This window comes from Phallusia mammillata, chromosome 3 (assembly GCF_965637545.1).
Source record: "Phallusia mammillata chromosome 3, kaPhaMamm4.hap1.1, whole genome shotgun sequence".
Classification (NCBI taxonomy): Eukaryota; Metazoa; Chordata; class Ascidiacea; order Phlebobranchia; family Ascidiidae; genus Phallusia; species Phallusia mammillata.
Window position 1 is genome coordinate 12,311,870 of NC_137254.1, and position 24,535 is coordinate 12,336,404.

General features: G+C 35.4%; 1 protein-coding gene across 12 annotated transcripts; it reads left to right on the plus strand.

Annotated features, from left to right (window-relative positions):
• LOC145220668 (uncharacterized) lies at positions 1–24,535 on the plus strand. 12 transcript variants are annotated; one of them, XM_080087882.1, is made up of 23 exons: positions 3–121; positions 212–262; positions 937–975; positions 1,146–1,175; positions 5,506–5,529; positions 5,832–5,873; positions 7,395–7,436; positions 7,621–7,650; positions 7,902–7,937; positions 9,259–9,300; positions 11,120–11,149; positions 11,401–11,436; positions 11,611–11,652; positions 13,363–13,392; positions 13,530–13,565; positions 13,740–13,781; positions 13,969–13,998; positions 14,522–14,557; positions 14,732–14,773; positions 15,227–15,262; positions 15,436–15,477; positions 23,819–23,854; positions 24,282–24,535. In XM_080087882.1, exons 1-23 carry the CDS (start codon positions 93–95, stop codon positions 24,466–24,468), a joined length of 990 nt encoding a protein of 329 aa, XP_079944008.1. In that variant the 5' UTR covers positions 3–92; the 3' UTR covers positions 24,469–24,535. The 12 variants fall into 12 exon arrangements, with proteins under 12 accessions (XP_079944012.1, XP_079944008.1, XP_079944013.1 ...); XM_080087886.1 differs by lacking the exon at positions 13,969–13,998 and having other exon boundaries at positions 1–121; XM_080087887.1 differs by lacking the exon at positions 23,819–23,854.

Genomic DNA, 24,535 nt, shown 5'->3' on the forward strand with positions numbered 1-24,535 from the left:
TAACTGATGCAGTGATACCTTTAATCTCAGAAAAATTAAAACGTTAGAAAAAAGTTGTTCTGTTTATGAAACATTAATGCTACTGCATAGATATGTCTGATGTCGATGCGACAGTTGACAGGTAATGTTTATGTTTTTTTACTATACCTAATGGACAAATTGTAGTGTTGGTTGCCAACAATAAATGACAACAATACTTTGTGCTACCCAGACCGACTTCGAGTATCTACAAGCAAGATGATCCAAGACCAACAACTGATAGGTGGGTTATATTGCAATACAACTTGTGGTTATATCACAATGCATCATTTGTGTGAACACCTGCAATGATTGCTTAAGTGCATTTTAACTTCCGCTAAGTAGCACATTAATCTTTAAATGGTGCTGCAAGCAAAAACTGGTAGGGTGTAAATGACAAAAAAAACACACTTTTAATTGTAACCAATTTAAAAACTGTTGAAATATGCACCTACTTTAGGGGCTATTGGAAAAAACTATAAAAGACAACTACAAATGACCAATTTAACAACAATTTCTACATCATGTTAAAAATTTGTTAAATAACAAATTATATAACAATTGGTGCTATTAAATAGCCAAAAAATAGTTCAAATTTCATTCAATTAGGAAATTGTTAAAAATATGAAGTCATTTTTTGGGATGAGGGTAAGCAATATGTTTTTCAATAAAAAAAGGAATATGCCACAATCATCAAATGAACAGTCCTGTAAATTTTTATACCCATGAGCTATTGTTCCCAACTTTGGCCCTTACAGTTGTTTAAACATTAATCTTGCATGCATATGACATAGTTCCATGAAGAGATGGCATGTAACATGTATTGAATTGTCTTCATGATATTAGTACAATAAATTTAATAGGGGTTTGCGGGGCTACAGGTAAAAAAGCAGTAATTATTGTTTATGTTTTTGTCAGTGAATCTGCCACTGGTAATGAAAGTCCATCTTTTCCAAGGTATGTGCATTTTTACATTATTAATGTTTTGTAAGGTTGTGTAAAGTCGCCAAGCATAATGGTATTTGTGGTGTTGCTGAACTAGATGTTCAGTTCATTTCAAATGTTTAAGTGCAGTTTAGGGTGCCATAGCTTATGATGTAGATGTTTACAATTGCAACTGTTTTTAGTGATGTGAAAATCAAGCATTCCAGAAAAAGGTATGGGAAAACCAATCATTTTTTTTTATCATTGTATCCACATTTGATACAATCAGATGCTCTGCTTTTGGGTGTTTGTTGCCATCTGTGGCGATAAACTAGTGTGGGAAATGTGTACAGCTTTAGTATAGACTTAAGCAGTTAACAATTTTGTAATTTCTATGTAAAAGCTGTGTGCCTGCAAATTGTAGTGTTTTATTGCCAGGAGCCAAAAGCACAACCGCACAGCATGCGCGCGTAACTAGAAATGACCTCCAAGAAGGTGGAGAGGTACAAGAAAGACTACGTAGTAGAAAACCACCCAAGCGTATAAATACGTCACAAATTCACTACATCTTCCCTCTTCAGAAAGATTGTAAATACAAACATAACAATAATAGACAAAACGAAAAATACGTAACACTATTCGCTAAATCGCTGCGGTGCGTGTATAGTCCGACCAGACCGAGTGTGGTATGTTGAACCTTCCAGTGAAGCACTCCGAGCGTCATCATTTCTTTCGACATCTTCTGTGTGAGGGATAATGGGCTCAAACCGAGCCTTGTACAGAAACCGTCGATTTCGCCTGAGCAAATCGTCTTTTTTATCCTTAATGATGTAAGAACGATGCTTGTGAGAGGCTTTGATAACAGTGGCCGGTTCAAGATTTTTGTCACGTCGGTGATAGATTTTGTCTCCAGTTTGAAGTGGTGGAAGTGGTCGAGCACCTCTATCAAAATACTTCTTCTGTTGGTTCCGCCTCTCACGCATATATTGTTGTGCGACTGATACAGGCACAGTCCTTGGCTCTAGATGTCTGGATGTCATAGGTGACAATTCTCTTAATCTTCTCCCCATCAGCAATTGCGCTGGCGAGCCTTCGTTTCCGATCGGCGTATTCCTGTACTGCAAAAAACTTAAATACGGGTCTTCATTAGACTTGAAGGCTTTATCTAACAAACGTTTTACAGTTTGTACAGTTCTCTCGGCCAAACCGTTTGATTGTGGATATAATGGACTCGACGTTTTATGTAATATGTTCCAATTTGTACAAAAATCTTTAAAGTTTTGACTGTTGAACTGCGGACCATTGTCTGATATGATAACCTTCGGAATCCCATGCCTTGAAAATAAAGATTTTAAATGAGAAACTACAGCTGGACTAGTTGTAGTTGTCAACAAAACCACTTCAAAATACTTGCTGTAATAGTCTACTACAACTATATATTCATTTCCATTCCATTGAAATAGGTCCATAGCGACTTGCTCCCATGGCGTCCTAGGTATTTCATGATTGACTAAGGGTTCTTTTGGGTGCTTATTTTGAAACAATTGGCAAACTTTACATTTGGCAATGTAATCGCGGATGCAATTTGTCATTCCGGGCCAGAAATACAAATCTCGTGCTTTTTCTGTACACTTTACAATTCCCATGTGTCCACCATGAATGCGTTTTGTTACAAGTTGTCTCAGAGACGAAGGAACAACGATTCTCTCACCTTTTAACAGGACATCTTCTGTTACAGACAGTTCGTCTCGAAATCCCCAAAAATCACGTGTCTGCTGGGTGCATGAATTTCGCGCGGTGGGCCAACCGTAAAGAATATACCTTTTAAGCATTTGCATACATGGGTCCATCTCAACAGCGCGTTGAATTTCTTTGAGATCATGAATCCCATCTGATGGCAAATCTATAAAATTAACATGCAAATTGTTGTCACATTGGTCCGAGGTTTAAACGAAACAGCAAAATCGTAATCTTGAATCTTTATCATCATTCGCTGCAGTCTAGCAGAGGCTGTCGAAATCGGTTTCTTGAAGATGATTTCCAAAGGCTTGTGATCGGATTCAACTGAAAAATGTCGGCCATATATATATTGATGAAACTTTGCGCACCCAAAAACTATTGCTAGCATTTCCTTTTCAATTTGTGCGTACTTTTGTTCAGTTTCGCTTAATGCTCGGGATGCATACTCGACAGGACCATTGTCTTGTAACAAGACAGCGCCCAAACCATGTTGCGATGCATCCACTTGAATTTTTAATGGCGAATTAGAGTCGTAAAATTTAAGTACTTTACCAGTTTGAGTAACTTGTTTCTTTACAGCGTTGAAAGCTGTTTCGTGTTCTGTTTCCCAGCACCACTGCTTGTGTTGGAGTAATTGCCTTAACACAGAAGTCTCTTCGGAAACCTGCGGCGAGAATTTGCGCAAGTAGTTAACCATTCCTAAAAAACACTGAAGTTCCTTTACGGATGTTGGCGATTTCATTTTTGATATTGCCTCAATACGTTTCGGATTGGGCTGAATGCCATTCTGACCGATCACATGTCCAAAATACTCTACTTTCGGACAGCAAAATTTGCATTTGTCAAGATTAAGTTTAATACCTTGTTCCCGGCAACGTTGCAGCACTTGTCTCAAGTTATCTATTGCTTCATCTAACGTGTCCGCCCATAGCAATATATCGTCGATTATGGCAGCTTGTTTGGGTAAACCATGCAAGGCTTGTTCAATTCTCTGTTGAAAAACGTCTTGGGCCATTTTTAGACCAAATGGCATTCTTAAGAATTTGTATTTTCCGAAAATAGTGTTAAAAGTAGTAATGTTTGAGGAAACTGAGTCGAGCGGAATTTGCCAATAGCCCGATCGTGCGTCTAATATCGAAAAGTATTTGGCACCAGATAATTTACTAAAAATGTCGTCAATAACCGGCAGTTGATAATGTTCTCTTTGGATTGCTCTGTTAAGAGGACGTGGATCCAAACAAAGGCGAACACTACCATTTTTCTTTTTAACAACTGCAATTGCGTTTACCCAGTCAGTGTACTCACATACAGGTTCAATAATTTTCTTTTTCACTAAGTAGTCGAGTTCGTCTTTCACTTTTTCCTGAATAGCAAACGGTATACGTCTTGGTGGACTTACGGACGGTTGAACACTGTTGTCTAAAATAATGTGGTAAGGCTCTGAAAAACATCCAATACCTTCAAACACATCTGAATATTCTTTACACAGATAGTCGGGAGTTTGACAGGGAATATTTTTATTTATTTGCATCAGTATTTTTATTAGGCCCAACTCTATGCTTGGTCTTAACCCCAAAATTGGTGGTGAATTTGAATGGACAACGTAAAACACTTCCGTGATTTCTTTATTCTTGTACGTGCATGTTAAATTAACTTTTCCAACAGGGCGGATTACTGATCCGCCATAAGCGACTAAAGTCACACTTGTTCTTTCCAGGTGAATGTCCTTCATTGCTGTTTTGAAATAACTGTGAGGGATGATGCTGGCTTGTGCCCCAGAGTCTATTTTGAATCTAATGGATAAACGTAGTCTATTAAAGAATATATCCACAAAAACTTGGTCCATCGTGGTAGAAAATGTTTCAACAGATGAAATCTCACCTTGACTATACTTGTAGCACACCTTTGCAAAATGATTCCATTCACCGCAGCTGAAACAGCGTTTTCCTTGTGCGGGACACCTCCGTTCGCGACTATGCCTTGTTCCACATTTGTAACAGTGCTTGAGGGGAGCACGTGTAGAATATCGAGGTACCATCCCCACAGCATCAATTGAAGACCTTTCGTCCTTGTTTAAAGAAGTTAATTGCCTCTGCGCGAATTCGTCTCCCCGAACCACGTCGATGCACTGGTTTAGCGGCATGTCCGGTTCCTGTAACATTCTTTGAACCACTCTATCATTTCTAATGCCACAAATAATGCGATCTCTAATGAGACTGTCTTTAATGTCCCCAAATTCGCAGTTAGCTGCCAACAGCTTTAGCTCGGTTGCATAAGCATCAATTGTTTCATGATCCTCTTTATTTCTTACAAAGAATTTATACCGGTCCATAGCTAGATTTCGTTTAGGTTTGCAATATGCATCGAACTTATCAAGAATTACCTTCGGATTTTTTCTTTCATCATTACTGAGTTCCCATGTATTGTAAATGTCCCGTCCATCCTGACCGATGTAAAGCAAAAGATAACTACATTTCTCCACATTGGATTTTGCCGATAAAGGACCAGAAAAAGTCAGTTCAATCATTTGTCGCCATTTCCGAAAATTCTCGGCAACGTTTCCATTGTGAAAATCCATTTCTTGTTTGTTGCTTGGAAATTCCATTGCAAATCCAACACTTCTGACACCATGTAGTGTTTTATTGCCAGGAGCCAAAAGCACAACCGCACAGCATGCGCGCGTAACTAGAAATGACCTCCAAGAAGGTGGAGAGGTACAAGAAAGACTACGTAGTAGAAAACCACCCAAGCGTATAAATACGTCACAAATTCACTACACAAATGTATGTTTTTCTTATTTGTGCTTCATTTTTCTCCAAGCAGAAAACAAAATCAGCCAACTTTCAAGTAAGTGCAGTTGCATCTGTCCCAATAATGTAATAGTATGTTAATGCACTGTTTTTGCCAGATATAAAAGGTTGAAGTTAAAAAAGTCCTTTGAAAGGGAAATTTTGACTTTATTTGCTGATGGGATTATTCATTTAATGTGAATACAAAATAATTAATTTATTAAAGGTTTATGTTGTTCACTCATAAATTCACAATGTCTAATAATAGTAACATAGAATGTGGTGTTAAAAATAATTTCTTAAGTATATATGAAATTGTTAATACAGCGAAAACCGCAATTGCTGTTTATCCTCATACAGTTCTGAGTCTGCTACAAATAGTGGAAGCAATTCTACCCCAAGGTATGTGTATTCAATAATTAAAATATCTTGCAATAAATTTTTTTCATGTTGTTTTAGTTTGGCGTAGTGTTTCACAATTTATTGTTCCCAAGATCTTCTATTTAAGAAAATGTGCTTCGCTGTTAAATTGTGCTTTTAAAATGTTTGACATTGGTAAAGCAACTAACCCTTTTAATGGGTGCCCTTCAGGGAAGTGGGGGAACATAAGGAGGGCACATATTGTTTTTTTTCCCGTATTTTTTTCTGTGTAACCCTGGTTTGATCATTTGGTCAATAAAGACGGCTTTCAATTTGTTCAATTTTAGACAGATGTTAGTTGTTACTCCGACCCCAAATGACCCCCAAAACTTAAATATTTTGCATCGGCTTTGCTGTGGAAAGTACGTAATGTTGGAGTTTTATGCTGTGTGGGTTGGTGCAATGTAAGGTTTTGTAAACATTTTAAAATTTTTATTCGATTCATTCCCCCAACCCCTATATAATCGGTTTTAGTTTTAGGCCAAAAATACAAGCCCTAATGTGTTTAAATGTTTAACATTGGGTTACTGGTTGGTTTTTTAAATTATCAGACAAATCTATCCAGTGGTTATCCGTAGGCCTACAACCCCAAATATGTGTTAAAATGTTTACTAAACCTTCCGATGAAACACAACCAGAAATTTACGTACCGTAAATCAGCACAAACACCGTAAATCAGCATATTTCATGTGCTGCATTTACACTACATAGTATGGCATAAAATAAATGTCCAATAAGAATGTAATAGACCAGTGGTTCCCAACCTTATTTGTTGTGACCCAAATACATTCCAAAATTTTGTTTTGTTGTTTCTTGCGACCCATGGACAGACATTCAAACTATTGTGTTTGTATTTTCTTAGAGTAAATCAGGAAAAACAAAATTGCTGCCCTAGTTGAAAAATCAAACGAATCTCACTTTTTTCAACCAAACATTTCCATATTGTTAAACTTCAAAGGTAGTTCAATGCATTATCAGCCATACAATGCATAGCTGTGGGCTAACACATAATGTATGTTGTCACAAACAGAGTTAACCATTGTCACACCAAGTCGTCAGGAAATTATTACTGGGCAACCATTTTGAGGGGAAATAAAATATAACACTACAAGACAATACCAAAAAGTAGATGCTCTTATTGTCTCAAAATAGGCAACCCTACAGAATTTTCAGGCAAACCAACTTTGGGTCGTGACCCATAGGTTTGAAAACACTGTAATAGCTAAAACATGGGCCTACCACGTAAGCTCGGGTAATTTTTTCCCCCTGTTACTGTCACAAGCTGTTTTTCAGATCAAAAAAGTTAAAATATGGAAAGTCAATGAAAAAGTAAATACTCACTGCATGTGCTGATGGTTGATTTTTGTTATGAAATGTTAAATCAGTATTATTATTTTTTAAAAACTGTGTTTGTAGTGGAAATATCACAATAGGTAGTGTTACATAGCATCACATAAATGTGTAATAATTTAGTAAAACCAGGATTCTTTACTGTTGTTTTAGTTTTGAACCAAGCACTGAAAGTGAAAGTGATTCTTCTTCAAGGTAAATAGATGTTTGTTTGTCTTTATCAAAGTAAACGGAGATCTTACATATTTCTTTGTGAAGAAATAGAAAGTGACCAACCATAACTGTATGTTTGGTGGTGCTAAAAAAATTTGACATTTTCATGTTCCTGTTAAAATGTATGTGTAATAAAGTGGCGATGTGTAATTATAATTTTTTTTAGTGATGTGAAAATCAAGCATTCGAAAAAGAGGTATGGAAAACATTTGTAGAATCATTCCTTAAACATTGCTTTGTCTTCAATGCTTTGTATAAAATAACTGTGGTACAACAACATGTAATGTGCTACATTTTTCACTACTTCTTCCAGTATAAATTAAAAGCAGCTTGCAGGCACATATTTCAATAATTGTGGGTAATGAGTTTGTAATAGATAAACAATCGGCCTAATAAGTAAGTGCATGTCATGTTTTATCCTAGTTACTATCACAATCTGTTTTTCAGATCCAAAAAGTTGAAATATAGAAAGTCAATGAAAAGGTGATTATTCACTGCATGTGCTGATGGTGTGATTTATGTTATTATTATGGGTCCCCTTCCCTGAAGGGGACACATCTTGATTTCACTCTGTTTTTTTCTGTTTTTTTCTTTTTTCCGCCAAAGCGTTTCCATGCACTTTTGGCATGAAATCTTTGGTGGATTTGGATGAAACTTTTACAGATGGAAGATATAATCATGTAGATGTGCCATTTGCTTTGTTTGACTCGATTATCCCATTATTTAACCCACCAGCCCCCTAAAATGGGTAAATTTTTAAACATTGTCCGAATTGGATGAAATTTTAACAGTATGTTCATTTTGTCATAATTAGGTGTCGTTTGTTGTGTTTCACCTGCAGCCCCAATATTTACCCCACCAGCCTCTTAAAATGCGTGAATTTTTTTAACAATGTCCGAATTAGATGAAATTTTGAGTTTGTTCAGTTTGCCATAATTAGGTGTCATTTGTTGTGTTTCACACTGCATCCCCAAGATTAATGCCACTTTCCCCCTAAAATGGGTACATTTTTAAAACAATGTCCAAATTTAATGAAATAAAGACAGTTATAGAATACATCACCCATTGATCTCTTTTACCCTGTGAGACCCACCTTCACCCCAGTAACCCCTAAATGGGTGTAATTTCTAAACATTGACCGAGTTGCATGAAATTTTGACAGTTTGTGCAATATGTCATTTTTAGGTGTCGAATTTCACGTTTTGCCCTGCAGTCCCATTAGTTACCCCATTAGCCCTGAAAAAGGGTTAACTTTTTTAACAATGTCATAAAATTTAGACAATTTTTATAATATTCTATTTTGAAGTGTTGATTGTTAAGTTTTACTCAGTAGCCCCACTAAACTGGTTAGATTTTGCAAACAATGGCTGAATTGAATGCGACTTAGTTTGTACCTAATATAGCATGATTATGTCTGCAGACTTTTTTATCGCCCTGTTTAAACAGATAGCACCAAAATTTATGATAGTTATTTTGCAAAATGCATTATTTACAACTGTGCATGTATGGGGGACCCATGAGTTTCTGGTTGCAGAAACAACTAAGGCTATAAGAGACAGTGGCTGATATGGGACCGATGATAAATAAAGTGTAAGATATATATATATATATATGTTAAGAAATAGGTCACAGTGTATGTGCAATGGCAATATGTGCTGAGCCACCCTTCTAGTTACATGTTAAATCAGTGTTATTAACTCCCAAAATGGTGTTTGTAATGGTAATATCACATAAAGTAGTGTACATGGCATCACATAAGTGTGTAATAATGAAGTAAAACCAGGATTCTTTACTGTTGTTTTAGTTTTGAACCAAGCACTGAAAGTGAAAGTGATTCTTATTCAAGGTAAATAGATGTTTGTTTGTCTTCTTCAAAGTAAACAGAGATCTTACATATTTCTTTGTGAAGAAATAGAAAGTGACCAACCATAACTGTATGTTTGGTGGTGCTAAACAATTTTAAAACTTTCTTGTACCTGTTAAAATGTAGGTGTAATACAATGGTGATGTGTAATTATAAATTATGGGTCCCCTTCCCTGAAGGGGACACATATTGTTTTTGTCTATATTTTTTTTTTCTTTTTTCTTTTTTTCTTTTTTTCTTTTTTTCTTTTTTTCTTTTTTCTTTTTTTCTTTCTAACGCAGATTTGTTCCCACGTTTTGGTCAAGAAAGAATGGTTCAAACTTTTTCAAATTTACACACATTACAGATATTGGTCTAAAGATGGTCCATGTGAATTTTGACCCCGTTTGATCCCTCGGTTCACCCACAGCCCCCCAAAACGTGAAATTTTTAGCGCGGATTTGTTCCCACGTTTTGGTCAAGAAAGAATGGTTCAAACTTTTTCAAATTTACACACATAATAGGTATTGGTCTAAAGATGGTCCATGTGAATTTTGACCCCGTTTGATCCCTCGGTTCACCCACAGCACCCCAAAACGTGAAATTTTTAGCGCGGCTATTGTTCCCACGTTTTGGTCAAGAAAGAATGGTTCAAACTTTTTCAATTTTACACACATTACAGATATTGGTCTAAAGATGGTCCATGTGAATTTTAACCCCGTATGACCCAGAGATTCACCCACAGGCCCCCGAAACGTAAATGTGTCTAACGCTCGTTTGGTCAAGAAAGACACTGTAGGCAGAAGTACCAAGAGAGTAACTCACTGGTTTACGATAGCGGGAGGGCTCAGCTTGACGTCGGACAGACGTTTTACGAGACATCGTTTCAGTGATTAGAAATCAGCTGTTTTGCACAGCAATGCTATGTCGTTTTATTAAGTTATCACTCACATTTTTAGTTTTGGCGAAGGTTTTACACCTATGACGTGTTTTAAGCTGAATAACCGTGCTTCGGTTTTGTATATGTCAAGAAAAACTTTGTTAATAAAAGTTAAGATGAAAAAATTAACTTGACTTTTTTGCCAAATAAATGTTTTTTTAAATGCTCGCTGTCAGGTTGGCCGCCGCATGATCACGGGTTACTTAAGGTCAACTAGTCGGTATTACAAACACAGCTCAGAACTTTCTTCATAACGTAGCGTTTTTTTAACAATCAATTTAGGAGTCAATACTCAAGGCATGTATAAATTAGGCTTAACAGTATTGTTGAACACGAATGACGGCGTGCTATTGAAAACGGTGTCAAAAGGTCAAACAGTCGTTTGGCGTGTGCACCCTGAGAGGTTACTACAGGTCAATGGTACTCGTTTTGCGAAACAAAGTTAAATGAAAAACAATTTGTTATGTATACACTTTTTAATTTAAAGTGTCTGTAACACAACTGTTACAGCTTTCTAAAAAAAAATTGCCCGACCTTGGAGGACTATATCTGGGTCAAAGCAAGAGATTAGATTTAAGTCTTTGTTACGTTTTTTTAATGTTTTTGTAATTACATGACAATAATAGTGCAAAAAGAATACGAACATTTTTTTTTATTGTTGGGTTAATGCTTTCTAAAAATTTGTCCTTAAGAATGTAAAAATCACCGCAACATTTGTTTACCGTAAATCCGCACAAACATGCGTGTGGGGACCCATTAGTTTTTGTTTACAAAAACAATCATATGTGTAGATCAAATGATGTGTATAGTAAATTGGTAAATATCGTATAGAATATATAAAATGGAAGTATATCAGAAAGCCACTCTTCTAGTTTTTTTTAGTGATGTGAAAATCAAGCATTCGAAAAAGAGGTATGGAAAACATTTGTAGAATCATTCCTTAAACATTCCTGTGTTTTCCATGTTTTGTAAAAGATATTTATGATACAACAACATGTAATGTGCTGCATTTTTCACTACTTCTTCCAATATACATTAAAAGCAGCTTGCAGGCACATATTTCAATAATTGTTGGTAATGAGTTTGTAATAGATAAAACATCGGCCTAATAAGTAAGTGCATGTCATGTTTTATCCTAGTTACTATCACAATCTGTTTTTCAGATCCAAAAAGTTGAAATATAGAAAGTCAATGAAAAGGTGAATATTCACTGCATGTGCTGATGGTGTGATTTATGTTATTACATGTGAAATCATTGTTATTAACTTAAAAGACTGTGTTAGTAATGGTAATATCACAGAACGTAGTGTTACATAGCATCACTCAAGTGTGTAATAATGAAGTAAAACAAGTATTCTTTACTGTTGTTTTAGTTTTGAACCAAGCACTGAAGGTGAAAGTGATTCTTCTTCAAGGTAAATAGATGTTTGTTTGTCTTCTTCAAGGTAAACAGTAGCATAAAAAACATAAAATGTTTATGTACAAATATTTCGTTGAATTGACTTCGACATAGTTGGTAATCTCCCCATTCCACATTATGACGCCAAATTTATTATGGGTCATTTTTTTTAAATGATTAATGGATCGGGATGAAATTTACACAGATGGTAGATGTAGTTATGTAGATGTGCATCCCACTTTGTTTTTGTTGACAACCCCAGTATTTATCCCGCTAGCCCCCTAAATTGGGTTATTTTTTTCCTAAAGTTTGTCCAACTCAAAATTCCATCAAATGTTTGATGGATTTGGATTGAAATTTACACACATGGTGGATGAAGTTGTGTAGATGTGCATCCCACATTGTTTGTCCAGATAACCCTAGTATTTACCCCGCTAGCCCCCTAAAATGGGTGAGTATGTAAGCAGTGTCTGAATGGGCTGAAATTTGGATAGCTTGTAGAGTGTAGCCCTAACAGCCCTAACATTTACCCCACAAGCCCCCGAAGTGTAAAACGTATTTGTATGTTACTTGGCACCACAAACGAAAGATTTTGCAGTGCTATTCATTGAGACATTGAGGTTTCATATTTTTTTGGTTTGAGAGCCAGACCCCACTAGTTACCCTACTAGCCCCCTAAAATCGGTGAGTTTATTAAACAGTGTCGGGATTTGCTAAACTGTAAATAGCATGTGGACTATGCTATTTGTAGGTTTCGATTGATGTGTTTTACCTTGTTAGCCCCAACATTTCCTCAACTAGCCCACTAAAATAAATGAACATTTAAAAAACATTCAAATTATATGAAATTTCCATATTTTCTTGAACATACTAAGTCCTCAAATGTTATGTTTTGCCCTGTAGCACCACAACTTAAGCAAGTAATCCCTGAAATGGCTGACCCTTTTAACAATGTTTGAATGAAATGAAAATTTGACAGTTGAATTTGCTATTCATAGGTGTCCATTTTTTGTTTTACCCCAATATTCCACTATTTACTACTTCTTTTTTTTGAAAAAGAATGTTAAATAGGAAATACTTTACACAATATCTGGGGTGAATCTACATTTATATAGTTTGTGCTCTACATAGTATTATTATTTAGGACCAGTGCCAATCACTGTATTTTAGCTTACAACACCCCAGTTTCTCATGGTTATCTCTTGAAATGCATTATTTTCAACTTTGCATGTGTGATGACCTATGAGTTTCTGCTTGCATAATCGACTTAAGGTCATAAAAGACGATGGCTAATATGGGACCCAATACAAAATAAGCATAGGAAATATATTAATGTTTTAAAATAGGTTATAGTGTAAATGCAACAACAAAATGTGCTAAGCCACCCTTTTAGTTTTAGCCAAAATATGTGATAAACCTGTATATCTTGTTCCGAACATGTAGCAGCAAAGAAGATATCAAATCTGTATCGATGAAGTATAAAGCCACTTTTGTGCTTTAAGTATTTTGCACGGAATTTGAAAGCTAAATACTTAATTGGCATGTCCGAAAATGTTGTTCAAATCATGTGGCCCGAGACTCTATGTAGGTTCCCCACCCCTGGTATAGAAAGTGACCAATCATAAATGTCTGTTCGGTTCTGCTTAATAATTTTTACACTTTTATGTACCTGTTGAAATGTAGGTGTCATAAAATGGTGATGTATAATTGTAGAATATTTTTTTAGTTATGTGAAAATCAAGCATTCACAAAAGAGGTATGAAAAACATTCGTACTAATTCTTTCAGTATAAATTAAAATTAGCTTGCAATGAGTTTGTAATAGCTAAAACATGGGCCTACCAAGTAAGCTCAGGTAATTTTTTCCCTGTTACTGTCACAATCTGTTTTTCAGATCCAAAAAGTTAAAATATGGAAAGTCAATAAAAAGGTGAATATTCACTGCATGTGCTGATGGTGTGATTTATGTTATTAAATGTTAAATCAGTGTTATTAACTCCAAAAACTGTGTTTGTAGTGGAAATATCACAATAGGTAGTGTTACATAGCATCACATAAGTATGTAATAATGAAGTAAAACCATAATTCTTTACTTTTGTTTTAGGTTTAAACCAAGCACTGAAAGTGAAAGTGATTCTTCTTCAAGGTAAATAGATGTTTGTTTGTCTTCTTCAAAGTAAACAGAGATCTTACATATTTCTTTGTGAAGAAATAGAAAGTGACCAACCATAACTGTATGTTTGGTGCTGCTGAATAATTTTGACGTTTTCATGTTCCTGTCAAAATGTAGGTGTAATAAAATGGCGATGTATAATTGTACAATATTATTTTAGTGATGTGAAAATCAAGCATTCGAAAAAGAGGTATGGAAAACATTTGTACATTCCTTCCTTAAATATTCTTTTGTCTTTAATGCTTCCTCAAAACTGATTATAGTACAACAACATGTAATGTGCTGCATTTTGTACTACTTCTTTCAGTATAAATTAAAAGTAGCTTGCAATGAGTATGTACCGTAGGTTACATACCATATAGTGCAATTTAAATCCTTTCTTTCCTCATAAATTGATTGTGCGCCTTATAAGTCGGTGCCCATAATGTATGGATCAAGTAGTGCTTTATTGCCTACACACAAATCCAGTACCGATATTATTATTATACAAATGAGCTTCATACGGTATCCCATACTCCTTTGAATACATTGCGCTCTATAGCCCGGTGCGCCTTATTTATGAACAAAAAACTAATCAAAGCAATTTATTGACAGTGCGTATTATAATCGGGTGCGCTTTATGGTCCGTAAAATACGGTAATAGCTAAAACATGGGTCTACAAAGTAAGCTCAGGTAATGTTTTTGCCTGTTACTGCCACATTCTGTTTTTCAGATCCAAAAAGTTAAAATATGGAAAGTCAATAAAAAGGTGAATATTCACTGCATGTGCTGATGGTGTGATTTATGTTATTAAATGTTAAATCAGTGTTATTAACTCCAAAAACTGTGTTTGTAATGGTAATATCACACAAAGTACTGTTATATAATATGACATAAGTGTGTAATAATTTAGTAAAACTAGGATTCTTTACTTTTGTTTCAGTTTTAAACCAAGCACTGAAAGTGAAAGTGACTCTTCTTCAAGGTAAATAGATGTTTGTTTGTCTTCTTCAAAGTAAACAGAGATCTTACATATTTATTTGTGAAGAAATAGAAAGTGACCAACCATGACTGTATGTTTGGTGGTGCTAAATAATTTTGTGAAATGGCGATGTATAACTGTACAATATTATTTTACTGATGTGAAAATCAAGCATTCGAAAAAGAGGTATGGAAAACATTTGTACATTCCTTCCTTAAATATTCTTTTGTCTTTAATGCTTCCTGAAAACTGATCATTGTACAACATCATGTAATGTGCTGCATGTTTCACTACTTCTTCCAGTATAAATTAAAAGCAGCTTGCAGGCACATACTTCAATATGTTTGCATAAACATCCTTTAATAAATGTCGGAGTATGTAATAGCTAAATCAGCGCACTACCAAGTAAGGGCATGTTATGTTTTATGCTAGTTACTATCCCAATCTGTTTTCCAGATCAAAAAAGTTGAAAGTTAAAAAGTCAACAAAAAGGTGAATATTGACGGCATCTGCTAATAGTGTGATTAAATTTATTGAAGGTTTATGTTGTTCACTCATAAAATCACAACTTCCAATAATAGTAACTTAAAATGTGGTGTTGAAACTAATTTCTTAAGTATATATCAATACAGCGGAAACAGCAACTGTTGTTTATCCTCTTACAGTACCGAGTCTACTACAGATAGTGGAACTAATTCTTCCCCAAGGTATGTGCATTCAATAATTATGGGTCCCCTTACCTTAAGGGGACACATATTGATTTTACTCGAATTGTTTTTGTTTTTTTTCTTCTTTTTTTTCTTCCTAAGGTTTGTCCGACTCGTTTTACCATTAAATGTTTGATGGATTTGGCTACAATTTACACAGTTGGTAGATATAGTTATGTAGATGTGCATCCCACTTTGTTTTTGTTGATAACCCCAGTATTTACCCTGCTCGCCCCCTAAAATGGGTGTTTTTACCCAAAGTTTATCCGACTCGTTTTTCCATCCAATGTTTAATGCGTTTGGCTGAAATTTACACAGATGGTTGATATATTCATGTAAATGTGCATCCCACTTTGTTTTTGTTTATAACCCCAGTATTTACCCCGCTAGCCCTCTAAAATAGGTGAGTTTTTTTAATTGGCTGAAATTTGGAATTCTTGTACAGTATGCCATTTATATGTGTCGATGCCATTTATATGTGTCGACTCAACCCTGTAGTCCTAACATTTACCCCACAAGCCCCCAAAGTGTAAAATGTATTTGTATGTTACTGGGCACCACAAACGAAAGATTACTTTGAAGCAATAGTGTTACAAGGGCAACCAGTTGTATGTTGCTCGTTGGTGGGTTGCTTGGTGGTTGTTTTTGTGCCATGGCAGTTAGGGGCTTGTTAACAGCCCTGTGACGTCCGAAACATTAACGGTTGTTGCTCAAAACACCTCTAGTGGTCAAAATTTTAAACATTGCCGGATTGAGCTGAAATTTTGCAGTACTATTGATTGATTCATTGTGGTTTTTATATATTTTTTAGTTTGTGTGTCGAACCCAATTAGTTGCCCTACTAGCCCCCTAAAATGGGTAAAAAAATGTTAAATAGGACATACTTCAAACAATATCTGGGGTGAATCTAATTTTATAGTTTGTATTCTACATAGCATTATTATTTAAGCCCAGTGCCGATCACTGTGTTTTACCTTACAACACCCGACTTTCTCATGGTTATCTCTTGAATTGCATTATTTTCAACTTTGCATGTGTGAGGACCCATGAGTTTTTGCCTGCAGAAATGACTAAAGTTATAAGAGACGATGGCTAATATGGGACCCAATACAAAATTAGCATAGGAGATATATTTATGTTTTGAAATAGGTTATAATGTATATGCAAGGTCAATATCTGCTAAGCCACCCTTCTGGTTGTAAACATCTTGCAATGAAATTTTTTAATGCAGTTGTCTTTTGGGATAGTGTTTTGTGGACATTTTTTTTTACATTTTTTTTTAGTTACAAGTTGGACAAATAAGTATTATAAACATTTTTATATCGTTGTAATTTTTAGCTAGTGCAGAAAAACATATTGTTTCTTGGTGTAAAGCACATAAAAGTATAACAATTTATTATAGTTAGTTAAAGTTGCTGAAATGTAGATTAATGCACCCAAACATTTTTCATTTCATATGAAGGTGAAGCAAAACTGTATAATAGCAAATTCGTTTTAGTGAATGGTGCATGAAAGTTATTTTTTAAGGTGCTCCTTAGTTATAGTTGTGTAACTGTACATTAATGCACCCTAACATTTGTTAACTAGAAGGGTGGCTCAGCACATATTGCCATTGCACATACACTACGTACACATTATTTCATAGGGACCATATCAGCCACTGTCTTTTATAGCCTTAGTTGTTTCTGCAAGCCGAAACTCATGGGTCCCCCACACATGCGAAGTTGTAAATAATGCATTTTGCAAAAAAATACTATGAATAATTTTGGTGCTATCTGTTTAAACAGGGCGATAAGAAAGTCTGCAGACATTCGGACATTGTTTAAAAATCACCCTTTTGGGGGGCTGGTGGGGAAAATATTGGGGCTGCAGGGTGAAACACAACAATCGACACCTAATTATGGCACAAAAAACAAACTGTCCAAATTTCATCCAAGTCGGGCATTGTTTAAAATTTTACCCATTTTAGAGGGCTGGTGGGGTAAATATTGGGGCTGCAGGGTGAAACACAACAATCGACACCTAATTATGGTACAAAGAACAAACTGTCCAAATTTCATCCAATTCGGACATTGTTTAAAATTTTACCCATTTTAGGGGGCTGGTGGGGTAAATACTGGGGCTGCAGGGTGAAACACAACAATCGACACCTAATTAGGGCACAAAGAACAAACTGTCTAAATTTCATCCAATTCGGACATTGTTTAAAATTCTACCCATTTTAGGGGGCTGGTGGGGTAAATACTGGGGTGATTAAGTCAAACAAACCAAAAGGCACATCTACATAACCATATCTTCAATCTGTGAAAGTTTCATCCAAATCCAACAAAGATTTGTTGCCAAAAGTGCATGGACAAACTTCACGGCGGAAAAAAGAAAAAAAAAAGAAAAAAAACACATAGTGAAATCAAGATGCGTCCCCTTCAGGGAAGGGGACACATAATTAGGTTTGTCGAAATGTGTGTTAAATGTTGTTGATGTAAATATAAGTTTTCTTTTGATATATTTCCGATGTTAGTATGGTGGATTTTGCCTGCCTTTTTTATTGATTGTTATGGGTCCCCTTCCCTGAAGGGGACACATATTGTTTTTGTCCGTATTTTTTTTTTCTTTTTTTCTTTTTTCTTTTTTCTTTTTTCTGTCTAACGCTGGTTTGTAACGCTCGTTTGGTCAAGAAAGAGTGCTTCAAATTTATTCAAATTTGGACATATGTTAGATATTAATCCAAACTTGGTCCACCTGAAGTTTGACCCCAAATTACCCAGCGGTTCACCCACAGGCCCCCGAAACGTAAAATTTTTAACGCTGGTTTGTAATGCTCGTTTAGTGAAGAAAGCGTGCTTCAAATTTATTGAAATTTGGACATATGTTAGATATTAATTCAAATTTGGTCCACCAGAAGTTTGACCCCAAATTACCCAGCGGTTCACCCACAGGCCCCCGAAACGTAAAATTTTTAACGCTGGTTTGTAATGCTCGTTTAGTGAAGAAAGCGTGCTTCAAATTTATTGAAATTTGGACATATGTTAGATATTAATCCAAACTTGGTCCACCTGAAGTTTGACCCCAAATTACCCAGCGGTTCACCCACAGGCCCCCGAAACGTAAAATTTTTAACGCTGGTTTGTAATGCTCGTTTAGTGAAGAAAGCGTGCTTCAAATTTATTGAAATTTGGACATATGTTAGATTTTAATTCAAATTTGGTCCACCAGAAGTTTGACCCCAAATTACCCAGCGGTTTACCCACAGGCCCCCGAAACGTAAATGTGTCTAACGCTCGTTTGGTCAAGGAAGACACTGTAGGCAGAAGTCCCAAGAGAGTATGTTTACGAATAATAGGGCAAAGCGGGAGGGCTCAGCTTGACGTCGGACAGACGTTTTACGAGACGTCGTTTCGGTGATTAGAAATGAGCTGTTTTGCACAGCAATGCTAAGTCGTTTTATTAAGTTATCACTCACATTTTCAGTTTTGGCAAAGGTTTCACACATATGACGCGATTTAAACCTAACAAGCGTGCTTCGGTTTCGTATAATGTCAAGCAAAACTTTGTTACACAAACTAAATATGAAAAAAAAACTTGACTTTTTTGCAAGATAAAGATTTTTTAAATGCTCGTTGTCATGTTGGCCGCTGCAAGACCACGGGTTACTTAAGGTCTATTAGTAGGTATTACTAACACAGTTCAGAACTTTCATTCGCCATAACGTAGCGTTTTTGTTTTTTTGAATCAAATACTCAAGGCATGTATAAATTAGGTCAAACGGTGTTGTTGAACACCGAGCACGGCGTGCTATTGAAAACGGTGTCAAAAGGTCAAACAGCCGTTTGGTGTGTGCACCCTAAAGGTTACTACAGGTCAATGGCACTCGTTTTGCGAAACAAAGTTAAATGAAAAACTCGTTTTGCGAAACAAAGTTAAATGAAAAGTTATGTATACACTTGCAGCAAATCGCTTTTTAATTGTCTGTAACACAACTGTTACAGCTTTCTAGAAAAAATTCTGTTTTAAACCCGACATTGGACGACAATATCTGGGTCAAAGCAAGAGATTAAATTGAAAGTATTTGTTTCGTTCTTTTTTAATGTTTTTGTAATTATACGACAATAATAGTGCAAAAAATACAACAAAATTTTTCATTGTTGGGTTAATGCATTCTAAAAATTTGTTCTTAAGAATTTAAAAATCACCGCAACATTTGTTTACCGTAAATCCGCACAAACACGCGTGTGGGGACCCATTAGTTTTTGTTTACAAAAACAATCATATGTGTAGATCAAACGATGTGTATAATAAATTGGTAAATATCGTATAGAATATATAAAATGGAAGTATATCAGAAAGCCACCAATCTAGTTTCTTATTAAAAAACTAATTACTGTTTCTTGCACACAAACTGAACGACTTATCTGCATTCATAAAAACAGATGACTCGGACATAGTATTGCTCCAAGAAATTCATCAAATTGACCAAAACCTCTTCACGCTATGGGCTCAAAACAACAATTTCGATTTCTATTTTAATTCAATCTGGCGAAATGACAGCGCTGATGCCCCAAAAAATGTGTACGATGGCACTCTGATTTTAATAAAAAAATCCTTCGTGCACAACCTCGACATCACACATAAAATCTTGGTCTATCAGAAAATACAAACAATCTCCTTTGCAATTAATAACCTAAACTATATAATCTGCAATGTATACCTCCCCTCTGGCGCAAAAAATTTGAAAAATAGAACCACTCTCTTAAACGCAATAACAGAAACCTTAGCAAATAACCGAAACTACTGCCAAATCATAGGTGGAGACTTTAATTTTGTAGAAACTCAGTTGGATACTCTAAATCCCAATTTTAACAAAGCTTGCGACGCTAAACAATGGGTTGAAGCGACTACACGATACGGTTTCGTAGACTGTTTCCGTTTTTTCGCACCAAATAAAAAAATATATACGCGAATCACGGCGCGTTCCTCAACTAGAATTGACCGGATTTACTGTAATATAAATACGCTTCATCAACTAATTTCCGCTAACCATAAACACTCCTTGCTCTCCGATCACAACTTCGCACCAACCATTTGTCTAAACCTTGATAAAAGAAAACGATGGGGTAAACCGCAATGGAAATTGAATCTTGCGCTTTTAGCAAATCCCGAATACAATGCGCTTATAAAAAAGCTGATTCTTGACTTCGAAGCTGAAAAAGAGCACTACCCGTCCGTCCCTGAATGGTGGGAAACTCTAAAAAGAAAAATCAGAAAAAATCCATTACCTTTGCGGTTAATCTAAAAAAACTTGAAAGACGCGATCTAGCGAGAACCCAAAAACAGTTTGAGGATATTATGGCGCAAATGGACCCCCAAAACCTAGACGTAAACATTAAACTATTGGAGTTGCAAAAAAAGCTTAAAACAAATACCGAATCGACCCTTCATGGTGCTAAGATCCGAGCCAGAATAAAAGACCAATGCGACGACGAAAAACCTGACAAAGCCTTTTTTAGTATAGAGGCTCATAAACAAGAAAGCTGTAGTATTCGTTCGCTCAAAATAAATAATCAACTTGAAACCGACGCAGACAAAATCTTAGGCGACGTTCATCTTTTCTACTCAGACTTATGGCAGAAACCAAACATCACAAATGATACTGACCAAAATTTCTTTTTATTTCAAATGAAATCATACCCCTCTAACCCAATTGACGCCCCAATAACACTCCAGGAACTAGAATTGTCCAAAAACCAAATGAATAAAAACTCTTCCCCCGGAAACGATGGCCTCCCTGTAGAATTTTATCTACATTTTTGGCAAATTTTAAAAGAGCACTTCATTGAGCTAGTTTATAACATTTTCATGGCACAAAAACTACCCACATCGCTACGGAACGCGTTAGTTAAGCTTATCCCCAAAAAGAAAGATAAAACCTTGATAAAAAACTGGAGACCAATATCGCTGCTTAATGCAGACTACAAAATTATCAGTAAAACCGTTGCACGTCGCCTCCAGAATGAATTAAATGAAAAATTATCAATTGAACAAAAATGTGGTCTCGATAAGAGATACATCCAACACATTCACTACAACATCAAAACCGCAATAGAATATAGTAAAGAAAAACAGTCCCCACTTGCGCTTGTAATGGTTGACATTGAAAAGGCCTTCGATACGATAGACCACGATTTTATGTTCAAAATTATGGAAAATTTAAAAATAAATGAATACACGATAAAATGGATCAAAATTCTATACAACGACATAAATAGCACTGTAAATGTGAATGGAAAATTAACAGAACCAATAAAAATAAACAGAGGTGTACGACAGGGATGCGGTCTGTCAATGTTACTCTACGTGGCAGTTGCTGAATCACTGATATGTGCAATAAACAAAAACACTAACATAAGCGGTTTAAAAATCGGCACCATACAAACAAAAATCCAACAATACGCAGACGACTCTACCTTCCTAATTTCGAATAAAGAATCCCTCTGTACAATTTTTAACTTAATGAAACGGTATCAAAATGCAAGCGGACAGAAAATCAATCAGGAAAAGACTGAAATCATTGCTATTTCACGCAACCTCCAAACAGACCTAACGCATATATACCCGGACTATATTAAAACCTGTGCAAAAATACTAGGTGTAAAATGCAAAAACAACAACTTTGATCCCAATGAAAATTGGAATCCAGTAATTAGACAATCGAAACACATAACATCTACCTTTTCCTCGCGTAAACTATCTTTTACCGGAAAAATTGCCATAATTAATACCCTAATTTATCCCAAAATTCTTTTTTTCGCACGTGCAGTTAAACCTTTCCCAGCCCATATCAAACAACTAAAATATATCATTTTCCAATTTTTTTGGCATCCGCGAAAGATCGAACAACTAAACCGACGGAAACTCATTTCGACCTTACAAAAAGGCGGCCTTAAGGTCCCTCACTTGGAAACAAAACTTGACGCAATTTATCTTGAAAAATTACGTGATTTTTTGAAAACAGAACACATAACCGAAATTTGGCAAGCATGGGCAAGATATAATCTAGGTACAAAGCTAAAACAGATAAAACCAACTTTTTTTGATAACCTAAAACCCCATGCATGGAAACCCAATAGAGACTGGCAAAAAATCTACGCTACGTACTTAAATCTTATCGAACAGAACAATGACTTCAATTGGCAAAAGGCAAAACTCAGACACTTTTATTATGAGCTCATTAAAACGATAGAAATAGATAGCACGCCATCACACATCACCGATTTCAGTTGGAAAAATGCTTTACTCCTGAAAAAGGAGATAAGATATTTTTTCAATAATTTTGAACGACAATACACTTACCTAAGCATCCATAAGGCTTTTAAATGGGGAGATTTTTATAGACAAACAGGACTCTTGCGGTTAAGAAATGGTGATCCCCGTAAACTATACTGTAATTTTTGCAAAAATCGCAAAGAATTCCAAACTCCATTCGATCCTTCTGCAAATCTCAAATTGTACAATCACTTCGATTCGGAAACATCGTTACTAATAATAAAAACTACTGCAATTTGGCGTCTGCAAATAATAAAACAAAAACAAAAACTCGAGTTTCTCAACTCATACCTAGCCAATAAAGCCGCTTTCGCAAAGAAATTTGAAAATTTTTTTTAAAAATTTTTGTTCTTTTAAAAAAGGACTTAAATTACTTTGAACAGAAATTTGGTGAAACAGAAATAGAACAAAAATTCGGCTTAAAACTTTAAAAATCCACGCACCTCAAACAGCCACGTAGAGTTTTCCACTCGCAATGATATGTTTTTTTGCAATGTTATGTTTGTTCTTGTGGTAACAACTGAAATGCGTACTATCATGCCTGCCTGCCAAAAATGTCTTTTAGTTAAATGAAACCTCTTAGTTGTTATTACCAATTAGTTACCCTATTCGCGACGTGCGATATCTGTCCTATCTGACATTTTCGTGATGTTTTTTTTTTCAATGCGGCAACAGTTGAAATTACTATTACACCTGCCTGTTTAAAAATGAAATTAATTTATATGAAATCCCTTAGTTGACAATAGCAATCATATCCCGTTCGCCAAGCCTGTTTTCCTTTTTTTCGTTGAACATTTAAGTACACGTGCTGTTGCCGCCTGCCTGCATTTTAATTTATTTTTAATCAGGAGACGACAATAGTAAATATCACCGTTTTTGTCGGTCGGTCGTCACTTGTTGAGGCGGGGAGGTGCCTCTACAAAAAGAGAAGAAAAAAAAACAAAAAAAAAATTACTGTTTCTTACAGTTCATGCATTAACTTGCCTGGTTGCATACATAATAACATTAATGTCTTTCCCAGATACAAGAAAGTGAAATTAGAAAAAAACAGAAAAAGGTAAAAACACAAGTTGTTTTGATAACCATTGTGGTTATACATCAAAACGCAAATTTTGCAAAAGCAAGATATACATTTTGTATAGTGGCTTGTGGTCACATTAGGCAAGTGGAAAGCATTTACACATATATATTTATAAATGTTTTTGTAAATTTCCTCAATTTTAATATGAGTGAATTCATTATTTACATAAAAATAAAAAATTTTACAATAAAAATTACATAAAAACTGCAAGATAATATTTTTAGACAACCCCTTTCCAAAGCTTGTAAATAGTTTTGCATGCATTGTCAGGTTTAAATCTGTGATGAGTACATATAAATATGCTTGCACATGTCATTATTTTTACCAGTTAAACGTAAAAACAGAAATTGCCAACAAATGACCACAAAGATTAAACATTATATATATTGCACAAACTTTTCAGAGGTGAAAGCAGCAGACGCTGGAGAAAATGTCCAGTAAAAGATTGTGGACAATATTACAAAAATGTCACATATCACAGCAAGAAACACCCAGATGTGCCTGTTGAAGATTTTTTTTACGACAGAGCAAACAAATTGGAAAAAAAACATACAGCGGATATCAATGCTGTTTTTGCAAACGAGTCATAATGGGTTTGCAAAGTCATCTCAGAACAATGCATAAAGATCTGGACTTAAAAAAAGAGGACATGAAACA

What these genes read in the sequence shown, in the direction of transcription:
- LOC145220668 (XM_080087882.1), top strand. Translation starts at nt 93, where the DNA reads ATGTCTGATGTCGATGCGACAGTTGACAG. An exon ending in GAAAGTGATTCTTATTCAAG is followed by an intron (nt 9,301 to 11,119) that starts GTAAATAGATGT and finishes AGTTTTTTTTAG; the next exon opens with TGATGTGAAAATCAAGCATT. An exon ending in TATGGAAAGTCAATAAAAAG is followed by an intron (nt 14,558 to 14,731) that starts GTGAATATTCAC and finishes CTTTTGTTTCAG; the next exon opens with TTTTAAACCAAGCACTGAAA.